Consider the following 18,949-nt stretch of genomic DNA (forward strand, 5'->3'; position numbering starts at 1 on the left):
AGATACGGATAGACATAAAAGCTGGAGCATTGAGATAATTAGATTATTTGTAGAATCAGTGAGAATATTCTGAGGACCGAGTCAATATTTAATATATATATATATTCTTACATCCATCAAGGGCACCATGTGGCGTATCATTTTGTTGGCAATTGTCGCGGGACCCGATGACAAACATTGTCCGTCCTTGTCCGTTGGGATCAATGAGGAACAAATATCACCAATGGTCTAAATCAATGTATGTTTCAAATTCTAAATGACCCTAATCGATATAGCTATTCAAATCCTATGTACACAAGTCGGTTCGAGGTGTGAACACTGTTTTCTCTTTATAAATAGTCGTTGAATCAATTGATGTTTCTTCTTTGCCTATTAATGAGAATCCCGAGTGAAAGGAGCGAATACCCGGAAAGTGTATCGCGTCAGACGTGATTGTTCCTGAGATAGGTCTTGTTAGATACACAATTTAGAATTGTATTTAAAATTGTTTGTTTCATCTGCATTTCTATCATATGCCGATAGATATTGTCAAACTGGGTCATGAAACTTTGATTTGCATGGTGGTTTGGCACGCTTGGAGGAGCCGTTTCGACCCATTTTCTATTGATCCATTGTCTTCGCCACGTCACTCAAACTGCCGCCAAATGGTCAACGGTCCTCACAGATGTTAAAGGGACCACGATTTACGGGTCAGTTTATCACTAAAACACGTGCGTTTTATGTGAGAAAGAAAACAAAGCGTTCTTCGTCAAGCGTGAAACTGTTGATGATTATTTGATGAGATAGGTGATATATAGTCGACACGGGTATCCATATATCGGGTACAGGGCAACGCAGGAGGACAGGCGAGGCTGGCATGCTTGATGTAAGTACTCAACTTTCATGTTATTTATTTAGTTGCACAGCTCTACGAATGTTATACCCAGCTGTAAAATGAAGTATTAGTGTTTAAGTGTGTTTGTACAATAGCCGGACAGTGGATTACTCTCAGCAACTACTCACAATCAATTTTATACAGCCGTGCTTTGCCATATTTAGCTTTCGTTTGAAATTTGCTGTATTGACATAAGCTGACAGAACCGTATTTTCTTTCGGCACTATACAAATATTAATTACGGAATCATAGATTCCAGTGCCAATATGCGCGTGATATGCAAGTGATCCGCGTCACGTTGCAAGGATATGGAATTTGTCTTTGGCAGGGCCTCGTCCGAAAGTCAATGACAACCAAGGATGTCGACACGATGGTTTTATAACTTGTCTTTTTTATCATCATTTACAACAAAAATATCAGGAGTTTATATTAAACCGTTCAATCAATGCTTAGTGATATTCAGTTGAATACGAATGCTTTGATATTCTTAAAAATGTTCAAAAGACTTATAGCCAACTCAGTGCATTTATGCATGTACATGAAGAAAATCAAGCAGCATATAGTCTTTGGTAAGGGGACGGTGAGCCAAATATCATGTTAACCCTTAAAAGCCTCAAATAGATAGATAAATAAATAAATGAAATTCCGCATTTGACATGTTTACATACGTTTGTTAGAGATAAGACTATATTTAAATACATAACCTAGCTACTAATGTAATATATATACTATTTCTACTAATATACAGTATATATTATATTCTCGTTATCTCGAAGTCTATTGGACCACGAAACATATTATGTATCTATAGTATTCGAGTGAACCGAGTATATTTTGCGTGAAGTTTCACCGTCTTAACCAAATTTTTACTTCGAATAAAGTAGGGTCTTCGAGTTATCAGAATTCGAGGTAACGAGGTTTGACTGGTCTCTTTATTTTATTGCCTTTCGCCGTTTTTTTTAATGACGGATATTTTCCCGTCACGGGCACATGGCGCTCAGTGTAGTTCAACAATAGTTGTGTAGAAAACATGCAATCCCACTGTGTTAATAAGTTTTTTTGATTTTTCGTTACACTTACCAGTCGTTAAGCAGAAGTGTTGTCGCTGGGTCTGAACTACCCGTGTTCAATATATATGTATGTATTGTTTCAATCTTTAAGGAAACCAGTCACTTTGTCAAAACAATCTAAATATATTACGGAATACAGTTACATTGCAATACATGGTTATAACAGTTTGGTAACAATTCCTCTATCAATGAAAAGAAGAAAAATAATCAAATAAATCAAAATGAACATGAAATAAATAAATGAACAGAAAAATAGATATGATATAAAGAACAAGTATTCTTGAATTGTGAATGTTAAAGAATGTCATTTCAGCGGAAAAGAAACCAAAGGCTTTTCATCATGTTAACATCAGGTTAACCAAGATAAAAGGATGTGAAATATTGTATTTATTCTAAAATCAATTAGATGCTCCAGTATTTATAATATATGACGTATTTCATAAGTAGAATGACGTGATTCAGTTATAAATACTGTTTAACAAACCAGTATGAAAATAACGAGTTAAAAAAAAAAAATTAAATTGCGTTAATGGACAGTCCTGCTCAACGCAGAGAGGACAGAACTTTATCTATATTTCGAAGACCCTGATTACCTCCGAGTAAACATACAGTTCCGGCGGTAAACAATATTTGTAAAAGGTTAACACGAATGATAGAGATACCTCGAAGTGTTTACATGGCTGAACTGACGTGAAGATATTTGAGGTTTGACTGTGTTTACAATTTGAATTTGAAGGTGAATGATAATAATGATATAAAAGACATCTAAGGTTTTCTTACAAAATGTTATTTGAAAATTGCGTTAACATTTTCTAATCCCTTTGAGCATTTCTGGAATTTTACACGTTTTTAAATTGCGGTTGGTTTTTAAGATGCGGTATCTATGACGTGTCTCCAATGTTTTGTGTATATTCTGGTAATTAGATTAGTCGATATGGTATGTTATATGAACACTTAATGGTTTGGACATTGACTGTCCAGATAAATAGGGATGACCTGATAAGGGAGTTAACCATCAGATAAACTTTATATGTACCTACCTGTGGCATGGTATTTATTGACAATATTTACAACGAACGGATTGCTTCATAATTATTATTTGTGTGAAAATGAATACTGTACACGTATGTGTCTCGTAGTGATATTGTTTTAGCACTTTTCGCGTTTAATGCCTTCTGTTTAATTGTGATTGCGGTTATTAAGTTACCGTACATTGTTTTGTACAGGTGCACTTGATTCGCTACACTCTGTAGAATAGTGTACGTTGGTGAAAACAAGACGCTATCAAGTAAATCACAAGTTTTGACGTTTTGTTATAATCAGAAGGTTCAAATAATTATGGCGATCTACATCTAGCTTCTTGTGTTCGTGTCTTTGAAATGATTTTTAGGAGTTTGGCAGCTAATTGGCTCACCAAGCTCATAATAAGGAATTCATCAGACCTTAGTTGGTTTCTGTTTCTGTTTAAATATATGAAAATGCCCTTATTTTTCCAGTGATTGTCTGCCATATTTTTAGATACATTTAATGCTAGGACGACATGCTCAGTTGTATTTCCGCCATGTCATGTGTACAAAATATACTAAAATACTCTCAAACGTGCACTGTCGTATATATTGGCCGTACACGGTGTAGCGAATCAAGCTCACCCTACGGTAAGTGGTGTGAGCCAATTAATCACTGAGCAAATATATTGAAATTCAGTTTTTTGTGATATATATTTTGTTTCAAAAAAGAACACGGAGACATACGTCAAGTTGGCTTATATTCAAGACATGCGAGTAGATATATATCCGTCCGTACAGAATGATGTGTTTCACCACCGACGAGTGCTGTGGCTGACTTCTAACAAGTAATCCATCTCAGAAGCAGGTGCCTTCTCAGGACTGTGGACGAGAACCACGTGTTGTCCTTCCTTGCCCTAGATACACACAATCAGTCTTTTTATTGATTACGTCACAAAAACACTATTGTATAATATGTTATTTAGCTTGGATGTCCCTTTGACAAACATTCCTGGCGATAGGTGAATATATGACCTGTCACTATGGAGGTGTCTTTCATAATATTATTTAGATATATCACAAATAGAACATTGATTGCACGGCGCTGTGTTTGCCTCCGATAGGAGTATCCATTTAATGCATGTGTACAGAATGACTGTACACTTCCGGTAACCATTGTGAGGACTTCCGGGAGTTTTCGTGTTAAACTTCCGTATAATTTTGGATACGCCAATATTGGGTGAATGGTCGTGTGGACAAATACACCAAAATAAACCAAGCACATCTTCCTAAACCGGAAGAATCAACTATGACACACAGATTTCAATAGAATCAATGATAAAGAAGGAATTTAGCAAAAGTTTTATGATTCCATCTACGCCTTTGTGTAGGGATGGGCTTTACAATCGTACATGTAATGGCTGTTTAGCTTAAGTTAATACCGATATTGCTTTCCTTCCTTTATATTCCGTCAGAGTGGAAAGATTTAAGCTGATTACCTTATAAAATCACATTACGTAATCATTGATAGTGTTATTGTTCTGATTCCTTTCTCATGTAGTTACAAATTCTATTCGACTTTATGGCATAGCTGTTTCTACAGTGAAGTTGCCCAGGGCTGTTTTCATTTGCGTTAGCAATGCAAGAGAATATTGTGGCTATTTAGTATACATGTTTTGGATAACGTTTTACTGGTTTGTTACCTAACATCTCAAAGCAACATCAAACAAATGGCCTTCATTTACGTCACTGAAATATTAAATCTATATAAAACAATTGAGTTAGGGAATCGATCTTTCAACAAACTGGTTCACATTCAGACATGTAATGAGTTTTAAAAATTCTGGACAAATGACATACCTGAAGGATTTCACTTTTCTTGTAGTCGGATGCCTGCCTCTTTCCACCTATCAAACACAACATTGCCTGTTGAATTATATACTTCAAGCAAATAATGGAAATACTATTGAAATTGAAATATAGTCTCACACTCCTAGAAAAGCCAAATGTAGTCTTACACTCCTAGAAAAGCCACATAAGTCATGTATCAAAGGAACTACATCATTCGGATCTTACACCTTAAGACGACAACATATTCAGAAGGAGAAGGAAGGGATATGTACAATCGCACGTTCCCTCAAAATAAAAACACATTTATTTATAAAGAAAATACTACTAAAATACCGGAAGTCAATTAATGTTAGGTAGAATAAACCATCATAAGTATGTTATACTTAATATCATCTTACTTTATACTCTCAACAATTTCAAATGTTCATTGGTATTAGCGTTATGAACACAGTCCTGAGCATTAAATTAAAACCAGATGTTATTAGAACTATCAATGATTATGAATTAACTATCGATATAGAACCGTTCTCCGAATGGACCCCATTGAAGACCTTTCTATTGTCCTCTTATTTTGTGATTATCATTGTTTCCATCGTTGTATCATTTAACAAGATGTCACCCAATTTTTTCCCATTTCCACCAATACACTAATTGTTGTATCTCCTACATTTAATTCGAAAATCTTACTCTGGTTTGTATTACATTGTATCTTTGTTTGTATGAAGCCCCCGAACAGTCGTTTGGTATTATCGTATTGTCCTATGGATGATCTCATGTGATACACAACTTATTTTACGAAAGCTACACACATATGTGATGTATGATATTTACCCCTATATCATTACTCATTACTTACACACATATGTGATGTATGATATTTACCCCTATACCATTACTCATTACTTACACACATATGTGATGTATGATATTTACCCCTATACAGTGTATCATTACTCATTACTTACACACATATGTGATGTATGATAGTACCCTGTACCATTACTTACACACATATGTGATGTATGATAGTACCCTGTACCATTACTTACACACATATGTGATGTATGATATTTACCCTGTACCATTACTTACACACATATGTGATGTATGATATTTACCCTGTACCATTACTTACACACATATGTGATGTATGATATTTACCCTGTACCATTACTTACACACATATGTGATGTGTGATAGGAACTCTATATCATTACTCATTATTTCCACGTTCGTCCGATTCTGGTTTACGACCCATTTCCATGTTGTTTTTTTACCTGTTATTACCCACTTTCCTCAAAGATCATTCAAGGGTGACCACGACACTCCCCATTGTCTACTTGATATTGCACTAATACAAACAAAAACTGAAACAAATTAATAACAAACAAAAAACCACCAAGAAATCGAAAAAAAAAGATTAAAAATCACCTAATCATAACAAATACATATCAACGGTATTACAGCCAGGTCAACTATGACGTCATTGGTATTGGCAAATATGTTAAACAAATTAGTCTATCGACAACCTGTATTGTTTACACTTCAAAGCATACCCATTAATTGATCTATGTATAGAGTACAATTGATAAGAGAAATGACTGATCGGATTTAACGACAACAGATATGTTTGATGGCATTTTAAAAGAATCCGGTACACGAGAGTAAACAAGATCTATATGTCTTTATTCAGATAACAAGAATCTGGACAGATTTTCTGTATCCCTTATGTCTATTGTCATTTTCATGTTTTGTATCCGTGATAATATCGCTTAAATCACTTTCAAATCGGCAGTTCTCCTATTCCATCTGACATGGTCGTACCACGTTAGGGCAGGATATATCGAAATACCCTTCTGCAGCTGTTCGAAATTGTTCCAACACAATCGTACTTAGCGGCGGAAAGTGAAATACAATGAAGTGTTTTGAAGTTGACTATGGTTCTTGAGGTCAAACAAAAGCTGATGCGAGTTGTGTGTATGTCATACAAATTGAAGCTTTTGGGGAATCAACTGGGAAGCTGCAAGATAGTTCACATCCAAAAATAAGTAGTAGGTTCACATTGCTTGTCCTCCCAGCAGATCTATACTAATGTTAGTTTACGTTCTAAAATGAGAGATAAGTATGCGGAAAAAGTAATGCGGAAAACACTAGATTGAGTTCAATAGGCCAAATCCATGTGTTAGATGCTGGGGCAGTTGTAGGCCAAACCTTTATATATACGTCCTACCTCATCAGCCCTGCTATCCAATACAACGTCCCCGACGTGATTGACGTTTTCTCAGACTGGGAATTAAATTTCAGACAGAGAGTATCCATTTTACGTTAGGTGCGATCAAAGCTTCCCCTTGGTAGTTAGGCGGGTTGCCACTGCGTTTCATACTTTCAACAACATATCACTTCAGTAGCGCGATTAGATTTGTTTTGTTTTTCTTCGCAAAAATTGAAAATTGTCCAATTACTTAACGTCACGTCTTCATCTATTCTTCTGATGGGTTAATATAACAACGGCAGTAACGCTTGGTGATGTTTAATAAAAACTGGCCGATCGAGGCGACCTCACTTGTCACCCGTCGGACTGGCAGGCGTGATGCCGAGATTGATACTAAAGTGTAATGTATCCAGTGAACTAAGACACAGAGAGGACAGTAGCGGGTCCAGAATCTCCAAAATGGTATGTGGGTGTGCTAATCAGCCTCCAGAACGATATTTTATCTGATAGAATATTGCTCATGTTCAAGAATAAAGAATGCTTCCCTGGAGAGGGGGTTTTTACAGTCGAGTTTGGGCGATAAACACCAACAATGAATGCATTCCATGATTTCTGCATAACACTTAGGCGGAGATCTCAGGCGATATTACATTTAAACAAAGGGACGAAAGATCATGCCCGCCAAACACCGAATCCTTCCCTAGCCTCAGTCTCGAGAGTCAAGAATCCCTTAAAGTAATACCTTAAAACAATAAATCTATTTATAGTGAAATATGATTTTTCATCTTGACTTTTGATCTGCCAAACAGTATGTATACATTTTTATTAAATTTAAGAGGTTATTATCTTGAAGACTTTTGGAAGAGGGTTGTGTTGTCATTATACTCGTACATCTCCCTGTTCCATCTTCTGTACCCGGTTCTCATTTCAAGAACATGACATTGCATTGCTTTTACTTTGAAGTAAAATACGCTGGAACCGGAACCGGAATCGGAACATTACATTGCAATTATGTACTTTAATTTACATGACAGATGCCGTCGATGAAGAAGAATATACTTACCGGAACCGGAACCGGAACCGGCGCCGGAACTGGAACCCCGGAACGTGACATTACAATGATTTTAGTTTGAATTTACATGATAGCTAGGTGCCCTCAATAAAGCAGAATACACTAACCGGAACCGGAACTGGAACCGAAACGTGACATCACAGTGATTTTACTTTGATTTACATGACAGGTGCCTTCGATAAAGCAGAATACACTTACCGGAAAACGTTATCTTATATATATATACACCTTTTCAAGAATATCGGTAAAAATAGTTCTTTCGATTACATTTCTATCGACTTTGAACGAGTAATAATATTACGTCATTGAGCTAAACTTAGAATTTATTAATGGAAAACGATGAGGGCTAATATTTTATAAGTATTTGTCACGGAATCCATGTGATCATTTTAAACTCTATTATACAAAGTATCTTATTGTATATTAACATCCAATACGCCATATGTGATAGATCTACCGTATAGGTTCAAACTATTTTAATGACTTTTTGCTATCACAAAGGGTTGATATATATTAGTTGTGTTACTGCTCTGACAGCCGTAAAGGATGTCTAATAAAACACAGCATAATATTTAGAGTTAATGGAATAAATAAATAAAATCAAACAGGCACAGATCCCCTACATAAACGTATAGAGAGACATCCATTACAATATTATACATATACAAAGGAATATTGTATGACTTGGTTTATGACTACAAATCCATACACAGACTATAGTTTCCTTACCACTGGAGGGAATTAGGAGCAATATTTGCTGGCGATGTATGCAACCAGTCTTAGTGATAGCTACTGCAGCGTGGATAGATGTGATATTGAATAAAGATGTTTGATGCTGTTTTAATTCATTATTTCGCATATAATGTGTCCATTAATGATTATAAGATATGAAATGAGTTTGCGTTTCATATTATTATGAAGATTATGATTAGATTTTTTTAAACGAGTTTTCGGTTTTTTTAATTTTTTTATTTTTGCGATGCGAACCTCGAGGAGCAAAACTTTGAGACGAGTTTCGTGATAAATGAAAACAAATTTTAGATATTTTTTTTAACACATTACCTGGGTTTGAGTTAAAATGCGGAGGGAAATTTAAAACGGCGGCAGTCATTATTTTGCCCAGTTTTAGATAGCCTATATGACGTATTTTCATTGTGCATATTTATGACGTCATAATCGATTCTTGACTTGCGTAACCAATATAAAACGCACCAGAGTATATATTACACTAAAGACAAATACAAAAATGTTACACTGGCGATAATTAATTAGATAACGGGCCGATTCCGAGAGAAATCCTTAAATACCGGTTATAATGTGTTTGCCTTGTACTGTCATACTGCAAGTTCGTTTCAACTCGCACCCCGATATGTCATTACAGTGGACTTTTATTGAGGGGTATTGAGGAAACAAAAAAATTGAAGTTGGTTCATTTAGTATATTCACCTTTTTGTCTACCTCTCCACATTTTCTTTGTGTGCTTTTCTCCTTCGGTTAGCGTTGCCCTTTACACCAGTCCAAGATCGAAGAGACGTTAAAGCATTACACATCTAAACAGAGTATAATGTAATACAGGAGATTATACATACATATATAGGCATGTATTACTATTCGTTTAGACTAAATTATTAGAAAAATGTAAATACAAAAAAACTAAATTACTGCAGAATATGGGCTTGATTTTTATGTGCGTTCTCAAAAATCACTGAATTCACCTGTATATATTTATGAATTGATATGAATATATTTTATTATTTATCTATTTATTTTTATCATATCTTTGTTGAGAGGATGTTGAATTAATACTCTGACAAAGAGACGTGTAAATATGTATGGGACATGCTCGGGTACGGGAACGTATTCAGCCTGCCAGAACTGATATATTCATCCTCATTACATGACGAGCTTATACTCAGTTTGTTTTGCAAACAAATAAAAATAAATAAGTAAATAAATTATGAAACGTCACTGTGTATTGTATACAAACAATACATTGTGGCTGCAAATTGAGTGATGGTGTTTTTAACGATTACTTGACGTTTGTTGCTAACTACATGTCATGATTTTATTGTCAGACTCCAACGCGTGCGGGAAGAGGTTGTTGGGGTGGCACATGCCGACAGTGTGTTGTAAAGAACTGACTACTGTCGTTCTGTTATAGCACAGACCGCGCGACACTCGTCACACTGAAAACCTTGCACCCTCCTTGTAGTATCACCACAGACAGTTCATCTTATGTATCACAAATCAATCTATCAGAGCATTCAAGCAGCCATACAATAACGCCTTCTTTGTTTTCCACACAGGCTTTCAAGCAAGAGGGGATGGAACAAGATGTTTACAAAGTAGAGGATCCTAACTGAACGTGGCCGATCACCGATACTCACCCGGGAGTTTATAAGTCAAAAAGTAGCAGCGTTGCCTTATTGCTGTTCGACACGTACAATTGGCTCAGAGAGTTCGGTAGTGTACTCTGTTGAGGGATGTATGGGTAGCAAACCCCAGCGATAGTATCATTACCATTATCGGACTTCCGGAAAGTAACACTACCAATGAACAATTGGGATAATACGTGACACACGTTGTTTGATTGTTGGATATGAGTGGTTGTATTTTGGATACTGTCATCGTTCTGTCAGTTCTTTTCTTAGCAGTCATTGGTGAGTACTTCATTTTTGTTTTTTTGACACGATAACTAGATATTCCTGTCAATTGATTTATGTTTCAGGCCGTCCATGTTTAAATATTTACACACGCATGAATTACAGTATATGCACTTGTGATTTGAGGAAAAAGCTTCTCTGAAATTTATTTATTTATGGTTTGTTACCTGATAATGGATTGTAAACCCGCGTAAACTGTAACAGTCTGTTTACCCTTGTTAAAAGTCTGTGTTTACTTACGTAAAGGGGATGTATTGTTATACACACTTAGTGGCAATGATAACAATACACAGATGAATAGTTAAAACCATTGCAAAGCTACATGTACGTATGCTCGACAAGAATGGAGAGTTCTGTTTGCCTTTAATTCAACTAATCTAATATTTATCAGTAGTAGAGGTGTGCTAATTGATTTATATTTAAATACCTAGCTATGTGTAAGCGTATTCATTCGTCACTAGTTATACAGTTATTCAGGTAAATCCTAATTTTCAAAAATAATACAACCTACCTTTCGCAAATTTACAAAAGCTTCATTTGATTTGATTAAATATGTTTAACATCCTATCAACAGCCAGGGTCATTCGAACTTGAAATTTGAAAATAAAATAACTGTTTTTATGAAGACACCTGGCAAAGTATATATAGTGTAACTAACAGATAAGTCTACACTGACCCTGTTATATACAACTGGTTGTACAAAAGACACACAGGAGAACGGCGATGTTATTAATTTAGGAAAGTATGCAATATTTAATGTATATACATGTACCAAAAATATGTAAATAATGCTTCCCCATACGCAATTCTGTATTATGCATACAACGGATATATGATATTTTACTACTAACTTTTGTCAAAGGTATGCTACAATCAATGTGTGCATACATTGTACTCTATATAGCATTGTATTTGTGTATAACAATACGAACAAAGAATTCTTTGCATGTATATTTCAACGTTATAGTTATGATCGATTTAGCTTGATATGTTATTTTGATATAAGCATACAACCTCATTGTCCAGTTTAGAGATATCTTATCATTTAAGATTGGTAATACTTTCTCTTTGGTGTGATATGTTATTTTCATAAAAAGGAGAAAAAATATAAAGCCTCATGATCCAGTTTAGAGACACCTTATAATTTATGATCGGTAGTATTTTTCTTTGCGAAAACTAAAGTAACGGGTGTTCCACCTTAAAATTTCCCTGCAACCCAAAATACATTCAACTCTACTGGTAGAAGGCGTGTTGGTTTTGAAGACACGTGGAAAGCATTGATTCTATGTGATGCTTTATGTCAACAATTAACTGCAAGATTCATATCCTTGTATAGCGGAACCTGATTATACACACGTGTATTCATTCAGTACACGCGCGTTCACGTGTGTCAGGTACATTTAAACATTGAACGGCTTTCAGTTGGCATTCATATTGACTATGAATGCCAACTGAAAGCCGTTCAATGCTTATATTTACCATCTGCGATTTTTTATTTGTCGTGCGATTTTTTTTTTGAAATTTTTCAAATTCAAATTTCAGTTGGCAGTTCATAAGCTGGTGAACTCGCAACTGAATTGGTAGGGTTATATAGTGGCAGTGCCATACAATGGTAAATATACATGTATGTTCAAATATTATGCGACAAGTGTACCTACTAATAACATGTCCCCGCTTGAGTACTTACACGTGTGCGCAATAATGAGTAGTATTGTACATTGTAGAGATAAGTATTTATACATATAATGGTAGAATTTCCTCGTGTATACTTCTGTCCGGTTTGAAACCCATTTGATTAGCAACAAGAATTTTATTATCGAAATAAAAACATCATGTTCTTTGATAGTGCATGCTTGATAAATACAGATTAGGTTTGATAGATATGACCAAGTTATTTTTGATTCTTCAAAACGATCGACCCACAGTTAGATGGGGGCATGCACGCGGAGTTGGAAGTAGGAGGGACTGGCAGATGCCAGAACAAGATTGGATGGATTCCAGCGTAAATAATAACATTGTCACTGTTAATGTCCTCCCTCAATACTCGTGAGGACCCGAACCTACATTTAGCACCGAAATAATTATGTGCTATCGTAATAGCTTTGAAAAAAGGACGATTGTAGTTGAAAGTTGAGGCGTTGCAGTGCTGTGCGCCCGTCATCGCCAACCTTAAACTCCGTAATAAGCTTTCTGATTCAATTTTGAGCACCGAATTAGCATAAATTGGCCTTTGCATATACCAAAGGTCCAACTTGGTCTTAATTAGCCGCCTTTGTAATGATGCACAGTAATTATGGAATTCGTTTACTAGCATATGATACTTGCGGCAAACTGTGTTAGACACATGGCCAAATTTTTAACATGTTATCTGGCAGAGACAGAACGTGCGCATTATAATTGATAAAAGTAAGACTATTATTATGGCATTCCAAGAACGTTGGTGTCAGAACTCCAAATTCACCACTTACAAGATATAAGATAGTGTTGGCCGTAAATTAATCTCAAGAAATAAGAGACTTCCTTAACTAGTAACATTCCCATGAATAACACATACCTTCAAAAATCATCACGTTCCAAGAGCTAAAATACTAGTTTTGTGGTCTTTCTAAAACAACTCGAATGCTTTCTGTAAAATGCATTGATAAAAGACAATAATGCAATGGCTTCGTTCGTAAATAGGATTTTCCTTCATAACTACTGTCTGCTCCATTAGCTGTTCTTGAGATATAAAGTATATATTCTCCTTGCTAGAAAGCATTAACCAATTTAAAGTCTATGTTTTGTTAGTGACTGTATTTTATTTCAAAATAATATTCTATGGCAGTGATCTTACGCTATGTGTGGTATATGCAATCCATTGCAGAAAAGCTGGTTATCTAAACACCGAAGTTATTCAGCGATAGATATGTATAAACAAGACTTATAATAAACAAACCGCTCCATCAATACACAGCTCTCTTCAGATTCCCCACAAATAGCTACAAACCGTTATCACTGCCTACCACAGCTCGATACTGTAAGTGTAACGCACGGCAATGCGTGTGAAAAGGTACTGATTAACATGTTGGAACAACAAACAAAATAGTTCGTGCATCAGTTTAAGGCCAGAAATTTTATGTTGAAAGTTCCAGCTTTTACACAAAACTCGATTTAGGAAATTCCTTATCGCCGATGGCTCTATCGGTATGGTCCCTGTGTTAACACCGACAGTACCCAGTTAAAAGAATTTCTGGTTGTGTGATAGGACGTATCTGATAATTAAAGCCCTGCAATGTTACTAATCATCAGCCATTAAACAAAAAATGCATTTTGTTTTAGACTAACACTAGAAACTATCAATGTTGACTGTCTTAGATTAAAGTGCGGTAGTTGTTTGAAAAAAGAGTGGAATGAAACGTCTAGTGGCGAGTTTCATCAATATATTATTTAGAGAAGTTTCCTTAACTAATGTTTCCCCTAAATTATGTGATGCTTTCCTATGGAAAATTTTAGATAAATTAAATTTCTTTAAGTTAAGTAACGATGATTAAACAGCGGCCAGAAGTATTTGACCATCTTTAATGGTCTAAAGATTTAGTTTAGTTGATGGTATAAAGATGTTCAAATACTTAATTAAATCAAAGGTTAGATTGTTAAAGACAAATTTTAATGACTTTATAAGATTTTATCGGAATATTTAAGCCATATGCTCTGTTGACTGACATATTTAACAATTAAACGTGTAACATATTTTCAGAAAAAAACCCATTTTAATCGCACGTAATGTCATATTTTGTTTAAACCGAATACATGAATATCATAAATAGCGTTTTTGTTTTGCAAATGACATAGCGAGGAACAATTTCAATGTGTGCAATCACTCGTATGTTATGACCTAAGAGATAAATCCCACATGAACATTGTGACAATGACATACAAAGACAATATCATAATGACACGTAAGCATTGTTTCTAAGCTATGAAACACAATGTAAACAATGGGGAGGTACACTGTACTACCATAATAATCACAAACAGAAAACTTTCATTCCATAAAGAATATTTACTTCTGAGAAAAAAATATATTACCGTTCCCGTTTGTCTTGAAGGACCAAGGGTCCGCGATAGTATCATGGTGTCCCTATACTTTAACACTAGCCCTCCACCTCTAGGCTACGAGTTCTAAACCCACGTGGGGCATTGTCCTGGTACTGACCATAGGCCGGTGGTTTTTTCTCCGGGTACTCCTACTTTCCACCACCGCCAAAACCAGGCGCGTCCTTAAATGACGCGAGCTGTTAAAAGGAGTTAAACACAATAAATCAAAAATCCGAGGAACAATATGCTAAATCACTTTGCATAATTTCCTTCGAAAATGAATGGAAATAAAGTTGGTATGATTTCGGTTGTGACCTGGTGACCTTGTATGATTCCAGACCAGGGTCTCAGACGGATTCAATTATGAATGGTCCGTATTTTTTGTGAATATTGTTACGAGGAGTTATAATCAGAAAGTTGTTTTCCAGAATCCAATTTTATATCTTCATCAGACCGCAATCAATCAATGTGTACTATTTTTTTTATCTTGAGTACAGCGTCATCTTATTTTAGGGAGACCATTTCGAGGCTCATGGGATGCGTAGTGATATTAATAAAGTCACAGTGGGGGTTTGTCAGTATAAGGAACACGCGATCCTTTATCATATGCTTTTTACATGTATGTAACAACCTAGTGAAGCTCGACCAATGCCACACATGGCAGTCCTTATGGACTGATTATAATGTTAATGAAGCATATATAATGGATTCGTTATCTTTATGGACATCACACATATTTCATAATTCAATTCACGCTAATGGTACACACCAATAAAAGTATGAGATGTAAACACGCGACACTCAAAAATATATAGTTTGCATCTAATAATGTTTCTCTGTGTAATTCTCGAAATAGCTGAGGATTGCTTGTTACCTGCCAAAAAATGACATTTTTGACGCCAATTAATTGGAGACAGCTTATGTTGTAAGATATCAACATATACAATGTACATGTGTTTGACAGAGAACTATACCGGACAAGTATCATAGTGTAAATACCAATGATATTCATACATTGCCAAAGAAATTAATTATAAGTATGACACAATCACTCGATGGTATGTTTACCTTAGAGAGAACCATGCCTTTTGGGCGTGACACAATCACTCAGGGAACCATGCTTTTTGGGCGTGACACAATCACTCAGAGAACCATGCCTTTTGGGCGTGACACAATCACTCAGAGAACCATGCCTTTTGGGTGTGACACAATCACTCAGAGAACCATGCCTTTTGGGCGTGACACAATCACTCAGAGAACCATGCCTTTTGGGTGTGACACAATCACTCAGAGAACCATGCCTTTTGGGGGTGACACAATCACTCAGAGAACCATGCCTTTTGGGTGTGACACAATCACTCAGAGAACCATGCCTTTTGGGTGTGACATTATCACTCAGAGAACCATGCCTTTTGGGTGTGACACAATCACTCAGAGAACCATGCCTTTTGGGTGTGACACAATCACTCAGAGAACCATGCCTTTTGGGTGCATTAGAACTAAAATGTGTCGGGAGGGTGTCACAATCGCCCAATGCTATTTATACCTTAGAACAAAAATTTAGTGGTAATGTATCATGAGCACCCAATGGTATTCTGAAATTCGTACATTGTAAAAAAAATAGTAACCTTTTCTTGAATGGTGACAATTATCCATTGGTATTCATTCTTTGGCAGAAAACTGTACCATAATATTGACACAGTCACTTCATGGTATCCATGCCCTAGCATAGAACTGTATCGACTGAGTGTCACAATCGCCCAATGACATTCAGTCATTGGCAGAAAATTGTACCACAAGGTTAACACAATCACCCAATGGTTATCGTTCCCTGGCAGAGATCTATTCAGGGATAGTATAATGTATTGCCAACACACGATGTCTTTGTGTGACTCCGGTATTAGGACGATCAATATAGTGATATACAACAATAATCGTGTTTGTCACCAGACGCTCAGATAGAACTAACCCATGATAAGGTTACGGAGCCGAGCTATCAAAACTGAGATCCGCTATGAATACCGATACAGAGTAAACTGTCGAACTCTATGTATTTCACGTGGCTTCCACAGACGACATCTTGTAGACGGTATCGTCCAGAAGGTAGTGTCTTTTGCCTAACTCTATCAATCTGTACTAATTCCCTGAGCTTGGCCGCTGACGTACGTTCCTTCCATTGCAAGGATTGGACCTGACTAAAATGTCTTATTTGTTGGCATAATAGCAACAACACCATCGTGACAATACTAATCTTAAGATATTACATACGTATTCCTATTTGACACACTGAAGAAGCCACCTTAGATTGAGGGAAGGTAGCTTTAGAAATGTATTAGAAATTCGTTAATCTCTTTGTATATAAGATGGCACACGCTAATGTGTATGAATAGATTGAACTGCGTTTGTATTGTGTTTATGAAGAATAAAGCTCAATTATCAGTTTTAAAAACGAGGAGAAACTACACTACATGTAAATCCTAGATCCGGTTGCTATGGTAGCGAAAAATATAGTATCATAGTACTATGAGAAATTATCAAAAGGCGATATCGATTACAGATATTTATTAAAAAAAAAACAATTAGTGCAACAGAAGTATTACTATAAACTTCATTACAAGTTCATTACTATACATAGTACAGTACAAACGTAAAGGATCCGGAAACAAGCTGTAGTGACTAATATAAATCCGTTCCCGACAGAAATATTAAAACATACATAAGTAAAGCATACATTAGGAACACGAAGGTGACATGCGTCTCAAAGATAACGATGTAGCTAAAGTTTGAAGCGACTGCCTTTTTGGAAACAAAAACACGGATATTTATTGGAGAATTGCAGCTACAGACCGGCGTTTATTAGCATTTTGACGTTGACGAATTCCTTATCTCGTGGCTGAGAAACAGAGACAACATTAGATTGAGCAACTATATGTTTACATGATTCTGACATTTTTGGGGGTATATAAAATACCAGAAAATGAATTTTAGGAATCTCTGTATGATGCAGTGCGTGATGGATACAGAAAAGACAAAACAATATCAGAGACAGAAATTATCAAATCGACCTTTGAGTTCGTTTCAATATCTCTCAAAACATGATTTCCACGTGTTTCAGGATTATTTAGTGCAATAAAATAAGCATAATCCAAATAGTCATGAAATACCACATATTACTAATATCTTCATGTGATCAGATTTGAAATAGCAAAATCTCATCTCCAATCCTCATTTGACCTAGATTTATATGACGCATGACGTCGATGAAGTAGGAGACGCTTACTCTTCCGGAGTGCCCGGTCTTATTATCTTTGTACATTTTCAAATGGACTCTCTGATATGTATTAAGTTGGAATTTTCGTTATCCTGATGATGTCGGTATTCCCTGCTGTTTTGTTTGAAAGAGAAAGTCGACACTATACTCAGGGAATGGATATTTTTTTATTTGATTGGTCAGGAACTTTGATATTTCCTGATGTCCTTTGTTAATTCGAGATATTGTGAGCTAATCTAGCAATTGGCTTGTGTTTGGAGTTGGTGGAAGATATTCTATCCTTTGTTTGAATGAGTTTAACATTTTGCGCTCGAGACGTAAGCTGTTTCACACAAATGAACTCATCAACTGACATCGCTTAACGATAAACTTCCGATGTAAATTTGATTACTACACCGAAATTAATAGACGGTATCCGGATTATAGAGTATTATATTAAACATAATGACCGGTCCATGTTTTTCATTACATGACCACAGTATCATAGCAAGCCTTATTTACTAGTGAATACAGGCTTTCTATTACCACAATACATAACCTTCCAGTAGGTACAAAATATCGCGCCATGCCGACTGCTGGACAATTTCAAAGCTCCATGGTGAGTTTGGGTATCCCTGTGAGACCTTTACCATCAATATATATAAAAGGCAAACCGCCATCACGTGCTGTGTGTACTTGTACTTGTATTCCATTTGTCGCCGGAACAAGAGACTGATTATACATGTATGTATTGGTGTTAGTGTTAATGAATTATTGAAGTGCCTAACAAGGTGGCGTGTCAGAATGTAGTCGGAATCAATAACACCTTTTATAATGATTCCACATTAAACTTTTGCGAACGTCACTGACAATCAT

The 18,949-nt window shown here is 35.9% G+C and overlaps 1 protein-coding gene across 3 annotated transcripts in view; it reads left to right on the forward strand.

Moving 5' to 3' along the window:
- The first annotated feature begins 428 nt into the window (after nt 1–428).
- The window catches only part of LOC117333604 (neuronal acetylcholine receptor subunit alpha-5-like), a 74,294-nt gene continuing 55,773 nt past the window's right edge, over nt 429–18,949 (forward strand). For 2 of the 3 annotated variants that reach the window (XM_033892985.1, XM_033893005.1), the window contains exons 1-2: nt 429–865; nt 10,390–10,743. Coding sequence is in view for 1 of the 3 variants with exons in the window: in XM_033893005.1 (XP_033748896.1) it covers nt 10,683–10,743 (61 nt within the window). In the remaining 2 variants the exon portion in view is untranslated. Of the gene's footprint in view, nt 866–10,258; nt 10,744–18,949 lie in introns of those variants that run through there. The other variant, XM_033892992.1, reaches the window with a different exon arrangement.

This window comes from Pecten maximus, chromosome 1, assembly GCF_902652985.1.
Source record: "Pecten maximus chromosome 1, xPecMax1.1, whole genome shotgun sequence".
Classification (NCBI taxonomy): domain Eukaryota; kingdom Metazoa; phylum Mollusca; class Bivalvia; order Pectinida; family Pectinidae; genus Pecten; species Pecten maximus.